Raw genomic sequence first — 16,641 nt, forward strand, 5'->3', positions numbered from 1 at the left:
AGGAGGACAGTGGAGCACGGACTTCGTGTTCTTCTAGAAGTGACAGCTCGGAAGTCCCATTACAATAATACATATAACAGTCATGTCCCACCTGCAGTGATCAGTGCTCAGCATCACGGAGCGCCACCCTGACATAGTTCTGATGGAGCACCGGTGTTGTGCCAAAAACTGATTTCCAATGTTTCTGTGTATTTTTTATGTGTAATATCTTTACGTATATTAGTAAACAGACTTCGGCGAACAGGGTTTACAAAGGGGTTATATATAGAATTTAAAAAATATCTGTTTTTCAAGTATCTTTACAACTCTGTGTTATTGTACTTACATTATAACCAATCCGGTCCTTTATCCCCACTTAAAATATTTTTACTGAACTATCGTAATATTTGCTACCAGTTCTGCTGTCCTGTTGGCCAGCTTACTCTTACAAAAGACATTTTTGATGTTTATGAGATTTTTTTAACTGCATAAATAAAGGTTACGTAAAAGTCATTGCCAAAAACTGATTGCGGCTAATACCTTGTTACACGAATGTTGTTTGTGGCTCAAGATGACTTTATGTCATCCATAAGGGAAGCATTTAACATATGTTTCACATATTATAGCCCAACAAGTTACTTATAGCAGTTTAAATACGAGCAATAATTTTTTGGCAAATACCGGAAATCAGTTTTTGGCAGACGATCACTTTTTGGCACAACACCGGCGTCATCAGGAGGAGTCTTCTGAGCTTTGTTGTGCTGGTGCTGGTACAGATCCCTGACTTGGAGCGGAGTCCGGTTTCCTGCAGTGTGGATCTGAAAGCGGGGCGTGGTTTAGGCTTTCCGTGTGCGCGTCATGCTTCAATAAAAACGAACAACGGGCGCGCGCTCACGCGAGGAAGTCCAGCCGCGAGACGCAGACAGCATCTCAGCAGGTACGTGATTGATGATCGATATTTGTTTCATTTCACACTCTGCTGTGATTGTCTTCATCACTGGGTGCTACAGGTAGGGCGCGCAGCGACTGCTTCACAGTTTAATACAAGTTCAAATAGACTTTAAACTCTCAGAGTGATGGAGCTCAGGTGTATCTCAGACTGAGCGGCTGCTCAGGTCTGCGTGATGCACTGAAAGCTGAAGCTCTTGTTGCTCCCGTCAGGCGCATGTGTGCTCAGCTGCATGCATCACACCAAGTTTAGTTTTTGGTCATTCAGTCTATTAAAGCGCATCAGCACAACGTAGAAAAGCATATGTGGGACATGCAGCTACTGAGAATGTGATCTGTGAACACTGGCTCGTTCCCCTCGTGTGAAATTATGGGAAGCAGCACAAAAATAGGCGATTAGACAGAAAGTGTCTGCTCGTGTCCTGCTGAGACCTCAGCAGCTACATAGACGTGCAGCGTTTTCACCAGGGTGACTCGTCCGTATCTGACTGATTTCAATAATAATAATAATAATGCTGTTTGGAATAATGGATTGCATTTATAACCAACTTAGTAATAAATTCCTTGTATACATAGACACCATGTTGCTGTTGCACTACCGGTTTCCACTATATTAGCCGCACATTGGTGGCACACAAACAGCGACTGTATCACTGATACCGGTTTGTGCCAAAACTGATTTCCAATGTTTCCGTGAGTTTTCTATGTGTAATATCTTTACATATGTTCGGTGAGCAGGGTTTACAAAAGAGTTTTATATCAAATTTAAAGGTTCCATGTTTTTCAAGTGTCTTTTTAACTCTGTGTTATTGTACTTGCATTATAACCAATCCGGTCTTTCTGTCCACTTAAAATATGTTTGCAGAACTGTTGTTATATTTGTTACAGTATCTGCTATCCTGATTACTCTTAAAAAACATATTTTTAGTGTCAATGAGATTTTTTTTAAAACTGCATAAATAAAAGGATATATTAACGTCACTGCCAAAGGTCGTGTTATTCTAAGGAGCTCGGAGCTGCAGGATTGTTGTTTGTGGCTCAAGATGACTCGATATCATTCATGAGGGATACGTTGACATATGTTTCACATATTATAGACGACACTGGGCTGAAGAAACAACAGTATCTGTGCAGAGAATCACAGATTATGGTGACAGAGATGTTGCAACAGACTTTTAATTCTGTACCAGAACATCTAGAAGGTTTTTGTTTTTTCTTTTGGTCTGTTCAAAGAAAGCCCACCGTGGCAAACAGTTCCCGTTAACATGCTCGATTCTGGGCCCTGCTGTCCTGAGTTTTCTCATGTCTAAAGTAGGAACAGGAAGACCAGTTTCTATCCACATGTGTGTGAATCGTTGGCTTCTAACATTATACAAACTGTCCCTGCCAGTTAAACAGTCATTCTGTTCTTTATCGACATTTCCTGCTGTTTAGATTTACATTTTTTTAACTTTTTATTTTATTTATTTGAACAACTCTCCTGTCTAGTACACATACAGTTTCTTCAGAAAAACAGAGTACTAAGAGAGTCACAAACTTAAGGGAAAAAAAGGCAGACGAATTAGAAAGAAAAAGGAACAAACAACATATATATATATATATATATATATATATATATATATATATATATATATATATATATATATATATATATATATATATAAATAAAATATATATATACATATATATATACATATATAATGATAATTAGATTTATAAGATAATTTATAAGATAAAAGAAAAGAAAAGGAAACATGCCTGCGGTGTCAAACATTTCATTCATTCATTTCAAATTCTCTTTTTTCTATGTCCATCTTCATTCAGCTCTGTCTTTTTTGTTGTTGTACGTTAACTATTTTCCCCAGTCCTTCAAAAAGCTTTCTTCCTTCAATTTCAGTTTATATGTAAAATTCTCCATCTCCATAATGTCCTCCACAATTGCTACCACTGCTGCTTTCCTGGTGTTTCTGTCTTAAGCCAGTTTTTGGTGATGGCCTTCTTTGCTGCCAAAAGGAGAATCTTAGCCAGGTATCGATCCTTTACATCCACAGTGCCTGCCAAGTATCCTAGATACAAAACAAGGCAGGTTCTGGGAATTATATAACCTAATATGTCACAGAGAGCTGAGGGAATTTTGACCCAGAAAGTGTGAATTTTTCTGCATTTCCAGAAAATGTGTGTGTGGTCTGGTTCATTCCATCCACACAGCTCCAACATTGTTGTTGTGTATTGGTTTGTTTATTTTCAATCTGAGGTGTAATAAAGTAGCGAATTTGATTTTTCCAGATGAATTCTCTCCACTTTAATGACTGAGCTGTATTCTTATGTTCTTTCCATGTTTCATACCACACCTCAGTGATTTCTTCATTCAGCTCTCTTTCCCATTTTACTTTAACATATACAGTTGATTCCTGTCTCGATTCCATCAAACATTTGTAGACACTGTTCTTGGAATAACACTTTTATGCTAGTATAATTATTTTTATAATAGAATGGATTTTGTCTTCCTTTATTTTTATGTTTTTATTAAGGTAATCTCTCACCTGTAAGTATCTAAAAAAATCCTTGTTTTTTAAGTTGTATTCCCGTTTTAATTCTTCAAAACTTTTCATTTCTCCTTTTTTGATTAATAAACAAATTGCTGTGATTCCCTTTTCATTCCAATTTTTAAAACCAAGATCCAATTTTCCTGGTCTAAATTCTTCATCGAAGGCTCCCCATTTTAGCAATCCAAGCTCTTTACCAATTCTGAACTCCTTTACTGTATCATACCATACATTTAATGTAAAGGATATTATCGGGTTCCTATCTTGGTCTTTAGTTACGTATTCAGGGATCTTTTTTATACCCATGTTTGTTTGAATTGGGACATTGAGTGTGGAGAGCTCCACATCCTTCCAGCGAGCCCCGTAGTCATCACTACAACAATAAGTTATCTGGCGTATCTGTGCAGCACGAAAATATTCTTTTAAATTAGGAAGCGACATTCCTCCTTTCTCCTTAGTAAGCTGTAAAGTGGTGTATCGTACCCTTGGCCGCTTGCCTTCCCAGACAAATCTAGATATATACTTATCCCATTCTGAGAATTGGGTGTGAGGTATGATTATCGAAAAAGAGAGGAATAAATATACCAATCGTGGTAAGATATTCATCTTTATCACATTTATCCTGTCACTAAATCCTAACGGACATGTATTCCATCTTTCCATATCCTGCCATATCCTGTTATTTATATGTCCATAGTTACTTTGATATAGTTTGGCATAGTTTTTGGTTATATTTATACCTAAATATTTAAGGGTTTTTGCCTCCCACTTTATTTCCCATTCCTTAAGATTTTGAGTTGGTGTACAATTGAACATTAGAACTTGAGTTTTAAGTATATTTACTTTGTAGCCAGAAAGCGTAACAAATATTCTTAACATTTCTGTGAGCTGCATTAGAGTTTGTGGGGTTTTTTAGGGCTATCAACACGTCCTCTGCAAACAGACTAATTACATGCTCTTGTTTATTGATTTCTATTCGTGTTATTAGGGAGTCTTGTCTAATCATTTGTGCCAACGGCTCAATATACAAGGCAAATAAAGTTGGACTTAAACAGCAACCCTGTCTAGTTCCTCTCTCTAGCTGGAATGTCTTTGTCAATGAGCCGTTAACTTTTATTCTTGCAGTCGCAGGGCTCGCAAAATTTCAAAATCCCTGGTAGCCCTTCGGGCAGGGACTCTAAAGTTTTTGGTAGCCCAAAATAAATTTAAGTAGCCCGAATAAAAAAAGAGAGCAATTTTTTGATTGATGTTTTGTTTCCTGTCTTGTTTCCTTTACAATATTATACATTAAAGTATAATATTGTAACGGAAACAAAACATTAATCAAAAAATTGTTGAAACACAAATTACAACATTGTATAAAAATTACAATCATCAACTCAGATACTTGGTTCTAATTGAACAGAAATTTCTATGAACTTGTAAGAACTGTGTAGGACATGAATCAGTCTGTGTCAGATCCTGAATTTGAAATTTCCACTGAAGTCACGGGTAAGAGGCAAGTGGAACCAAGATCGAGGACATTTGCTTTTTGAAGTTTGCAAAGACTGCTAAATTTTGCCAGTGGTAGTTCACTCTTTGCAACATAGTACGCTGTTTTAAACAGATTTTTCAGGTTTATTTTTAGTATGTTATTTGCAATTGGTGTTTGTTCTGGGAAAGATATTGCAGACTGAGCAATAATGCATTTCTTGCATTTCTCATGGGTTCTAATGGGGGTCTTTCTTAAAATTACTGGTCCCAGTAACAAAGGCGCTTGTCGACTCAGAAATCGAGGGAAAACCAACAACACACCCGGCAGAACATTATGTTATTTACACGGGTGCACATAAGTGGTCCGCATGTGCGCATTTGCTGTCAAAATAAAAGACGCGCACCAGATAAGAAGTTGCAACGCGTGTTTGCGTCCATATAAAATGCACTGTTTTTGTCCGCTAGAGTGGGATTTTCACGGCACATTCCGCACCACATCTCTGTGCGTTCATCATTTGTTTGAAGCCAGCTCACCTCCTGCAACTACTTTTCCGAGAATACGCGCTTCTTTTGTGGTTCGGAGTCCTTCTGACATTTCTTTGGAGGTGGAGGAACACCAAAGTAATTGCTTAAAGGAGCTTCTTCGACATCTTTAAGAGTTCTAAACAAATGTCTGTCCTCCTCCAGAAAATCTTATGTACGCAAACACGCGGTGCAACTTCTTATCTTGTGCGCCTTTTTTTATTTTGACAGCGAATGCACCTGCGGACCACTTATGTGCACCCCTGTTTATTATTTAGCTCGTCATATTGCAGCCACAGAAATTCTTTTGTCCATGAAACCATAAAGCTGCACTTTATTTTTTGCCTTATAGTCTGATTTGTCATAACTTTTCCGTTTTGTGGTAAGCTTTTCTTTGGCTGTCACTTCTTCACCCTGACCTGTCTTATTTGGCTCAGCACAACTAAAATATATATCCTGCTGCTTTTACACACGCACTCACTTAACGCTCAGCGATTCTCTGCGCGATCAACCTCTCACATGTTTAAGCTTGCTGCGGGAGATTTCACTTGTCATGTTTGCATAGTAAGCTAACGATTGATAAGACGATGTCAGAGGAATTGGTGCGCAAATTATCGTCACTCACCAATCAGTGCTGTCGCTCTCTATACACAGTTCGCGCGATTGCAAAGTGAAAGCAAAAAAAACAAGCAAATTCAAACGAAATTTCCGAAAGAATGCAAAAGCATTGACATATATTTTCCCTTCCTACGGTAGCCCGACGGGCAGGGCAGAGATAGATTTTGGTAGCCCGACTGGAATTTGCGAGCCCTGAGTGGGTTTGTCATAGAGAGATTTGATACATTGATTTTGTAGTGAACACAAACTTTGCCATGGTTAGGTACAGGAAGTCCCAGCTGACTCGATCAAAGGCTTTTTCTGCGTCTAAACTTATCAACGCAGCCGGCATCTTGTCTTTATGTATTTGGTGTATGATGTGTCCTTCTGATATTGTCTTGTGCTTGGTCCTCATCTATCAGGTCTTGTATAAACGACTGGAGCCTATTTGATAGGATTGTAGTATAGATTTTATAATCAACATTTAACACTGATATAGGCCTGTAGTTTTGGCAGTATTCTCTTTGTTTTTGTGGTTTTGGCAGCACCGTGATAATTGCCTCCCTCCAAGAGGAGAGAATCACATGTTTAGTGTGAGTCCAATTAAGAGTCTGGTGGAGTAAGGGTATCAATTCTTTCCAAATTTCTTGTACCATTTGACAGGAAACCCATCACTGCCTGGTGCCTTGTTTGTTCTTAATTTTCCAGTCGCTTTCTGAATCTCCTCTATCGTTATTGGTGCTGTCATGTGATCATTTTGTATTGTTCCAATAGAGGGTAGATCTAAGGAGTCTAAAAGTGTTTTGATATCATTTAGGTCATTATTAGTAGGTGCATTTTGGGTATACAGGTCCTTATAATAATCGGTAAAGATACTTTCTATCTCTTCTTGGTTATGTGCCATTTGTTCTGTCTTAGAATTATATAATTTATTGACTGTTGTTTCTGCCTGTTGTTTTCGTAAACGTCTTGCCGATAGCCGTGCTGCTTTAGGGCCTGATTCATAGGAGCTCTGTTTTACATACCTTGCTTTTACTTCTGTTTCATATAAGAGTAAATTATTAAATTTCTTCTTAATATCTTTCATTTGTTGTTGTATCTTGACATCTACCTTGCGTTTGTGTTTATTCTCCAATTGTGACATTTCAACTACATACTCGTTATATTGCTTCATCCTTTCTCTTTTAAGGTTTCTTGATATTGCGATTAGTTTCCCACGTATAACTGCCTTCAAACAGTCCCATAGAATAACTGGATCGGTTTCACCGTTGTCATTTTCTTCTACATATGTTTTGACATCTTTTTGTATTTGTTCTACCACAGATTTATTGTTTAATAGCCCCACATTTAGTCTCCATATTGTGTTTTTTGGTCTACCTTTAAGGTAGTAGATAGCACTATGATCCGACACATCTGCCACTCCAATCCAACAGTCTGTTATTATATCTCTATTCCCTTTTTGCATAAAGAAGTAGTCTATTTTTGAATATACATAATGTGTTGCTGAATAATGACTATAATTCCTCTGTAGCAGATGCAAAGCTCTCCAGACATCAAAATAGTTAATGTCTTCCGATGTATATCTTACCAATTTTGGAATCGAATTTGTATTTTTCTTCAGGCTGGTTGTGTCCAAGTCACTATCTAATATCACATTGAAATCTCCTCCACATATGCACATACCTTCTGCTTCCAGCACAAGAATATCAAAAATTAATGTGAGGAATTCCTTATTACTTTCAGGGGGGGCATACACATTCATCAATGTGACCAGTGTTTGATTAATCACACCCTTCACAATGACATATCTACCTTCCTTATCCTTTATTTCTTTGTGAGATTGAAACTTAAGGGAGTTAGTTATGAGAATTGCAACCCCTCTCTTCCTAGAGTTTGTGTGAGAGCTGTAAAAGGTGTTTTTGAACCCAAATTTCCTCAATGTTCTATTTTTGATAAATGAGTTTCTTGTAGGAAAGTTATCTGTGTCTCCTTTTTCAGTTTAGTCATAATCTTGGCTCTTTTAACTGGGTTACAAATTCCATTAACATTTAAGGACATACACTCTTCATGTGTACTGAGCATTATCCTTTTGTGATCTACCGGCTGTCTTTTGAGACCCCCACAGGCACCCCTTTGAACCCTTGTTTAAACAAAACATTTTCATTAACAAAATACAACTTAGTTTAACTATGTACAGATAAGAGGACTTCAATAAAGAGGTACCAGCCACCTTCCCCACCTGTTGTTCCTCTCTTTGTTTTTTGGGGGGTATGTCTCTCATATTGAAAGGGCCCCCCTCCAGTATTGAGATATGACTCACGAAAGATTGTCACTCTCATACTAGTCCTTATTATTATATTATATAGTCCATCCCAGGCCAACTTTGTGTTTCCATGTAATCCTACCAGACACACCTTAAATCCATCTTGTTGTCATACGTCTCCATATACGCCTCTCATGCATGGTTATCGTTATGCTGAAATTCTTGAAGTCTCTCTCGAGCTCGCCTGCGAGCCACCCCAGCATACGTGGGCCGGACCGGTGTCCATGTCGCTGCCCCGGTTGACAGACGTCCCTCTGTGCTCTCTCTCTCCCGGCTGTTTATCCCTTTTTCCACGTTGTATCCTCTCTCTTGCAGGTAACTAGCAGCTTCCTCTGCGTTGCCATAAGTTTTCACTCCATTTGGCCAGTGGACTCGCATCTTGCTGAGAGGAGTCTGGAAACGGATGCCTTCTTTCTTTAATATCTTTTTGATATTCACGTATGCTTTACGTTCTTGCACCATTCTCGCCGAGTAGTCGTGGTCTAAATAAACCCTGCTTCCGTCCAGAGTGACTATTGACCTTTTTAAGTATCATCTCTTTGGTTGTGAATTGTTGGAAATTGACAACGACTGACCTCGGGGGGAGACCTGCTGCCGGTTTCGGGTTTAACGCTCGGTGTGCACGTTGAATCTGGAGGTTGATGTTAATATTAAGCTCCTCTCTGAGCCAGACTTCCAGAAACTGGGCCAGCGATTCTGCCTTAGATTCGGCTCCCTCTTGTATCCCGTAGAGCCGCAGATTGTTACGTCTGGATCGCAGGTCCAAGTCATCCAATTTGGTCATCATCGATTTTTGTTCTCTCATTAGTTCTGTCAGGGTTTGATTGGCCTCGTGGCTCCACGTCTCTATTTCTGTTGTTTTGTCTCACGCTTTAATTCGTGTTTTAGCGGAGTTTATCTACTTGGCTTGCGGGAGCTCTGTACTTATGCGACCATACTGCTCTACCGTCACACCGGAAGCCCCCCTAGATTTACATTTTATTTGTTCAAATTTTACAAAAGGTCATAATTCAACAAGCTCATATTCTCACAGTCATTGAAGGTTTCTCATTTATATAAGTATAATTAGAGCGCACTATTCAAAGACATGCATGTTAGGTTGTCTGATGATTCTAAATTGGTCCTGGTCATACTGTCCTTTCCAAGCATACAGCACTTTGTTCTATAGACCTGCTACGAGCCATTTGTTTCCTGTACACTGTTACAGGAGCCAGTAAGGCAGTAAGGCAACTGGCAGTAAGTTGGACTCCTCCAGGGCTGCTCTTTGTCACCGAGTCTGTGCACAGTTTTTATGGACAGAATTTCTAGGGAGGGAAAGAAGAAACTGACGGACTTATTGGGGGCGTGGCCACAGTGAGCCGGATCCTGCACCGGCCCGTTGTGGTAAAGAGAGAGGGCATAGTGTAAAAGCAGAGCTCTTGATTTAGTGGAGATCTGCTTTCCTAACCTAACCTATGGTCCCAAACTCATGACTGAAAGAATGATATCACAGATACAAGCTGCATAAAGGGTTCTCCAAAGGGTTGCTGGTCTGTGACGCAGCATTTTGAGTTCTTATGCTGAATATGTGCTTAGTTATCGTGTTGCCCTTATTAGTTAGGATTTAGTTGAGTTTTATCCTTGTTTAGGTTTCCATCGATGTCCCCTTCTGTAAGTCTGTCCTTGGCTGTATCCCAATTCAGGTACTGCAGCCTTAAAGTACGCAGCCTCAACGATCCTCAAGGGCCGCGTACTTAAAGACCGCTAAGGCCGGAAGTGCGAGGCTTGTGAAATGGGCGGTCTAGCCTCCGTTGCGCTGCCCATGTTGCCTAGCAACCATGATACTAACAGCTGGAAATGTGTCATACAGCTTTGTTTGACAGAAATGAAGGAGAAAATCTTCTGTTCATTTGCTTGTTTGTTTCTACATGAGCTTTGATCATTCTCTGTAAGATTAAGCTCAGCTATTGAACGGTGTATATTTTAAAGTAAAGGCTTTGAAACCAAGTTAGTACAAACGTCACTAATGTCACATGACTTTGCCGACATGTGGCCAACAGTAATGTTTTCATGTTCTTCATTATTAAACATTTGCACATACATGAGTGACATAATATTCAGTACTTACTTAAAGTTTACTCTTCGGGCGCCCCTCATCCGCCGTTTTTTTTCGGCAAAATTATCCACACCCACCGCCGCGCTATGCATTCTGGGATATGTTGGGCCACGAAGTCTACACCGCCACGTCCTTAAAATTCAGGGAAATGAAGGACGCATTTGAGGGCCGCATTTCGAGCAGCCTTTAAATTGGGACAGCCTTCGTCGCATCGCTGTGACGTAATCGGCCTTGAAATGCGGCCTTTAAGGCTGCAGACCCTGAATTGGGATACAGCCCTTGTCTTCATGTCTACATCTCTGTGTTTCCTGGTTTATTTTGAAAGAGTCGTGTGTTTCTTTGTTCAGTGTGTTTAGTTTCACTTCCCCTGCAGCGTCATTATGTTCATTTCAGTCAGCTGTTTCCACTTCCTCCTGTCTGTATTTAAGTCCTCTGTCTTCTTCTCTGTGGTACGTCCCTTCACGTCTTATCAAAGTTAATTCATAGTTATCACAGTTTAGTCACAGTTATTATAGTCTGTCACTGCTGTTTTATTTTTGTATTCATGTTTACAGCCTAAATAAACAGCGTGCTGTTTTAAAAAAAACTTAGTTCCACCTCCTTCCCTCTCTGCTCTTGGGTCCACTGCATCATCACACCGGCGTACCCCGCCGTGACAGTGGCTGGCCTCTTCCTTAGAGATAGAGTAGGGCAGACTGAGGAGACACTGCTGAGACATTTGATTGGAGCTCTGGAGGAGGTGGCTTTGAGACAGGGAGGTCTGGGTGTTCCTGCCGCAGCCACAAGCTGGTGTTCAGGCATGGTACAAGGCAAGGAAATACTTACTCTAAATAATCAGTCAGACTTATTGTAAATTGTGGACCACACACACCAAATTTCATTTTAAGTGTTCAACAAAAGGGACGTGAGACAACAGAGCCAAAGCGCAGCACTGTAAAGGAAAATGTCTTGCCTAATTTATGGTATACAAAAAGAAACACAACTTCATAAAGACAATTAATAGATCAAAAATAATTCAGGAAATGTGATTATTTTTGCCATGTAACTTGGAATAGGTCAAATTAATTATCCAACTATAGCCAGCTACACCTAAATGAAATGAACTGTGTTTCTAGAAGATGTTCCTTAAACGCAGACATGAGCACACTCCTGATCATAGGCAATGGAAAAAAGCCATATAACCTTGAGGACAGCTGGTCCCTGGGATGCCCATCAAGATAATCCTCATGCCACACGTCATCCTTGCCTCTTGGTCATGCTTTATTCAATTCAATTTAATACAGCGCCAAATCACAACAACAGTCGCCTCAAGGTGCTTTATATTGTACACTAGACCCTATAATAATAGTAAATGGACTGGTTCTTATATAGCGCTTTTCTACTCATCTGAGCACTCAAAGCGCTTTACACAACTTGTGCATTCACCCATTCACACCCATTCGCACAAGCACATTTTTCTAAGTGCTTTATAGCTAACATTCACACACATTCATACTCCGATGGATGCATTGGAGAGCAATTTGGGGTTAGTATCTTGCCCAAGGATATTTGGCATGCAGACTAGGGGAAGCCAGGAATCGAACCACCAACCTTCCGATCAGTAGATGACCTGCTCTACCACCTGAGCTACAGCCAGAGATAATAGATACAGAGAAAAACCCAACAATCATATGACCCCCTATGAGCAAGCACTTTGGCGACAGTGGGAAGGAAAAACTCCTTTTTAACAGGAAGAAATCTCCGGCAGAACCAGGCTCAGGGAGGGGCGGGGCCATCTGCTGTGACTGGTTGGGGTGAGAGAAGGAAGACAGGATAAAGACATGCTGTGGAAGAGAGACAGAGGTTAATAACAGATATGATTCAATGCAGAGAGGTCTGTTAACACATAGTGAGTGAGAAAGGTGACTGGAAAGGAAAAACTCAATGCATCATGGGAATCCCCCGGCAGCCTACGTCTATTGCAGCATAACTAAGGGAGGATTCAGGGTCACCTGGTCCAGCCCTAACTATATGCTTTAGCAAAAAGGAAAGTTTGAAGCCTAATCTTGAAAGTAGAGATAGTGTCTGTCTCCCGAATCCAAACTGGAAGCTGGTTCCACAGAAGAGGGGCCTGAAAACTGAAGGCTCTCCTGTCTCTACCACCTGAGAGCATCTCTGTATGACATTATAAGGCTCATTAAGCTCGAGTCAGACACACTTGACTGGAGATTATTTTTTAAATAAAGAGGAGTTTAGTATTTTGGCCCTGGGTTAGACACAGGAGATAGTTGTCTTATTGTACTGTCATGAACTTTAACATTTAACTGTAGAGTTTGAAATGTAGCTCTAGGGTTTCTTTACAGTTTCTCTAAGCACTGCATGGTCTGTACTTGGATTAGCTGAGAATCCACTTGGAAGATCGGCAAGATTTCCTCCTTGAAAAAATTGCCCTTGCTGTAGCATGATTGAGTTCAGATTTTTGGAAATGACCTTATAACCCCTCCAACAGATTGATAGGTAGCAACATTTAATTCATTTCTGATAACTGCTGATGTCTCCAGACCAGCAAACAGCCAGACGAGGCCGTACGTGCTGATGATCCAGTAACTTGCAGCACCGTTAGCTTGCTGAGGCTGCATAGCAGGCTGAGGAGACGCTCCTGAGAGACAGCTTATGTTTGCTTTATTTTTCCTTTTTGTCACAAAGTCTGTTTAGTATGATTTACTCACATATCGAAGAATATACAGCTGTGGCACAGCTTTTGATGTTTTGTTGTCAGGCTTCCTTTTAAGGCGTTGCATTGAGTTGGTTGATGGCTGTATTAAGTCTGTGCTTTGTACCAATGTGTCTACAGTTACTGACCTCATCATAGCTCCCAGAAAATAATGGGAGGAGCAGTGTTGGATGATGGACCTCCTGGAGTGAAGGCGCCAGATGGAGGCTGGGGTTGGGCAGTGTTGGCGGGATGCTTCGTCATCACTGGCTTCTCGTATGCGTTCCCCAAGGCTGTCAGCATCTTCTTCAAGGACCTTATTCAAGAGTTTGAGGTTGGCTACAGTGCCACTGCTTGGATCTCCTCAATACTACTTGCCATGCTATATGGCACAGGTACCCAAGTATAACACATGAAACTGCTAATAACTGATTGCACACGTATTCTGTGTACTGACCGATGAACTGTGTTCTTAGGCCCTCTGTGCAGCGTGCTGGTGAACAGATTTGGCTGTAGGCCGGTGATGATGGTTGGAGGAGTCTTTGCTTCAGTGGGAATGATTCTGGCTTCCTTTGCCAAAAGCATCACACATATTTACCTCTGCACTGGAGTTATTACAGGTAGAGTCACAAAAAGTGTTAAATATTTAGACTTTGTGAACAAATTTATGCTCAGAGTGGCAAGTACCAGTCTGTCTGTCTGTCTGTCTTAATTGAATAATTGATCCAATAATCAATCAATTATTCATTAACCCTGCAGTGTGACTCATTTCTCTATACTTGCGTCTCTCTGCAGGTCTGGGTCTAGCAATGAACTTCCAGCCATCTCTGATAATGCTGAACTGCTACTTCAGTGAGAAGCGTCCTCTAGCCAATGGCTTGGCAGCAGCAGGCAGCCCTGTGGCGCTATGCTGTCTGTCTCCATTGGGGCAGAGTCTCCAAAACCAGTATGGTTGGCGGGGTGGATTCCTTATACTAGGAGGCATGCTGTTCAACTGCTGTGCCTGTGGTGCTCTCATGCGGCCCCTGTCAACCCCTAAGAAGTCCCAGATGCTGGAAGAAAACACTCTGCTGGCTGCAGACAAACCGAAGGCAAAGAAGAAACTATTAGACTTCAGTGTGTTCAAGGACAGAGGTTTTGTAATCTATGCCATTGCAGCTTCTGTGATGGTGCTAGGCTTGTTTGTACCGCCTGTGTTTGTGGTCAGTTATGCTAAAGGCCTTGGCTACAAGGACACCAACTCAGCACTGCTGCTCTCGATCTTAGGATTTGTTGATATGTTTGCCCGACCTGCATCAGGACTCATAGCAGGCATGAAGCGTGTGCGGCCTCGAAGCGTCTATCTCTTCAGCTTCGCTATGATCTTCAATGGGTGCACTGACATCATAGGATCGCAGGTAACATTGCAGTAAAGTCCTCTTCAAGTAGAATGGCTTCCAGTTGGGGAGTCGTCTTAATGATTGCAGATCTGGGTCGTAATAAGTGAATATTGTAAACTGAGCCGTATACGTAGTGTGAAACCTGTTGTCTCATTTCAGGCAAAGAACTATGCTGGTCTGGTGGTCTTCTGTATTTTCTTTGGTATATCATACGGGATGGTTGGAGCACTTCAGTTTGAGGTCCTCATGGCCATTGTGGGGAAAGAGAAGTTTTCCAGTGCCATCGGCCTGGTGCTGCTAATGGAAGCTGTTGCTGTGCTGGTGGGACCTCCTGGAGCAGGTCAGAGTATCCAAGCAATGATGGTGCTCTCTCTCTCTGTTACCATCCCGCCCACATTTAGAGTAAAATATCTCATCTGTATAATAACACCTAATCCTCAGATTATCAGTTTAATCTGCATCTCTTCACGTCTGCATGGGAAAATGTCCTAGGACAGGGTTACAACCACCATGTTGCCCTTGATGTAAAACAATATTAATGATAATTATTAAAATAATAGAAAGCTCTGCTCTTAAGCTAGCTATAGCTGTCCCAGCGCTTCCCGAAGAACATCAGCTGTCACGTCTTTTACAGAGATGTTGACTTTGTGTATCTGTTTAAGATAAAACCAAAAATAACAACCCTCGGTATAACCAGCTTCATCCATAGTCAGTGACAAACACTAGGTCATGTACTCGGCTGCATCTTTCTAACACGCATGGACACAAACCAACCGTTACATGTGTCACTTTCTTAGTATCCTCCTTGTTTTTATAAAGTGATCACGGGGACAATGAACGACATTCATACTAACACTGTTGCACTCTCCACCAGGTCGGCTCTTGGACGCTACCCATCAGTACATGTACGTGTTCCTGTTGGCGGGCTGTGAAGTGACAGTATCTGCCTTTGTCATTGCCACCGGGAACTTTCTTTGCATTAGGAAGGAACGAGAAGATGGACAGGCTAAGATTGAGATGGCCGTAAGCGCTGCTGAGCTGGAGGGCCTCAACCAGGCGGCAAACGAAGAACACGACGGAGGCAAAAAGGAGCAGACGGGAAAAGAAAATGGAAAAGTCCATGTTTTGAAAGTGCAGGAAGACATGACGGTGACGGAGGCACCAGAAGACACTGGGAATTAACATTAGTATTAGCGAGATAGCATAAATTGTACCGATAGGACACAGAAAGATCTGATGCTACGGTAAAAAAAAGAAAGAGCTGACATTTGATCACAAATGTATATCCAAGTGTCTCAGGTTCACTAGCTGCTTTCAGCTGAAATGGCTCTAACGCCCCACACCTGTAAGAGGAAAAACTCATCACCAGTTTGAGTGTAGAATCATCTTTTTAGTTATCGGTCTTCCTCATCTTCAGGGTGAAGCTTGACGTGCTAATAAAAGAAAACATGTTTGCAGCTCAGTCTGTGGGTTCCTCTGGGTCATCTGTGCAACTGTTTCTTGGTAAATTATACAAGAACAGGAAACATAAAAATGGCTGTTGTCATCCAACATGCCCATAAAAGGCTTCATGATATACTGCTGCTGTTCACCTGCTTGTCTTACTCTGCTGGACAGTCGTCTGTTTCACATATAAAGTGCTGTTTCTTATTATTTTAATGTGCTGAATCCAAACCTGACAATTAAAATATCTGATTAGCTGCTGTCTCCAAGACATTTATTTTTACACTACATGTTGTTTAGATGAGTTTTTCATATGTGTTTGGTAATATCTGACCTTTCTTCATTATGAAACAATAATCAGAGAAAGGTCAACACAGATTAGTCTTAATATGAAAGCACAGCAGGGTTATTGCAGCCCCGCCCTCACATTGCTGTGACGTTTCTCAGTTACAATAATGTGACATAACTTCTGCCGTTGGTGTCACTGTGTCTGTAAACATAACTGGAAACAGGCATGTAGAGTGGCCCAGTGTTAACAATCCATTCAAAGTTTGCCTGACATCCACTGAGGTCATCAAAGTCTGTCCACCGTCTTCCATTTATCAGGGTCGTTGGGGGGCTGGAGCCTATCACAGCTCTCATAG

The 16,641-nt window shown here is 41.0% G+C and overlaps 1 protein-coding gene across 2 annotated transcripts in view; it reads left to right on the forward strand.

Annotated features, from left to right (window-relative positions):
* LOC146382156 (monocarboxylate transporter 4-like) overlaps positions 1–16,261 on the forward strand; it is a 35,829-nt gene extending 19,568 nt beyond the window's left edge. Inside the window, exons 1-6 of one of the 2 annotated variants that reach the window (XM_084938503.1) lie at positions 697–916; positions 13,317–13,570; positions 13,652–13,795; positions 13,971–14,572; positions 14,714–14,894; positions 15,429–16,261. In XM_084938503.1, the coding sequence (XP_084794629.1) occupies positions 13,348–13,570; positions 13,652–13,795; positions 13,971–14,572; positions 14,714–14,894; positions 15,429–15,736 (1,458 nt within the window). In that variant the 5' untranslated portion in view covers positions 697–916; positions 13,317–13,347 and the 3' untranslated portion in view covers positions 15,737–16,261. Of the gene's footprint in view, positions 1–696; positions 917–13,316; positions 13,571–13,651; positions 13,796–13,970; positions 14,573–14,713; positions 14,895–15,428 lie in introns of those variants that run through there. The other variant, XM_084938505.1, reaches the window with a different exon arrangement.
* Positions 16,262–16,641: the final 380 nt, after the last annotated feature.

The sequence above is a fragment of the Perissodus microlepis genome, chromosome 8 (genome assembly GCF_051167445.1).
Source record: "Perissodus microlepis isolate ML-2025 ecotype Zambia chromosome 8, ASM5116744v1, whole genome shotgun sequence".
Taxonomy (NCBI): domain Eukaryota; kingdom Metazoa; phylum Chordata; class Actinopteri; order Cichliformes; family Cichlidae; genus Perissodus; species Perissodus microlepis.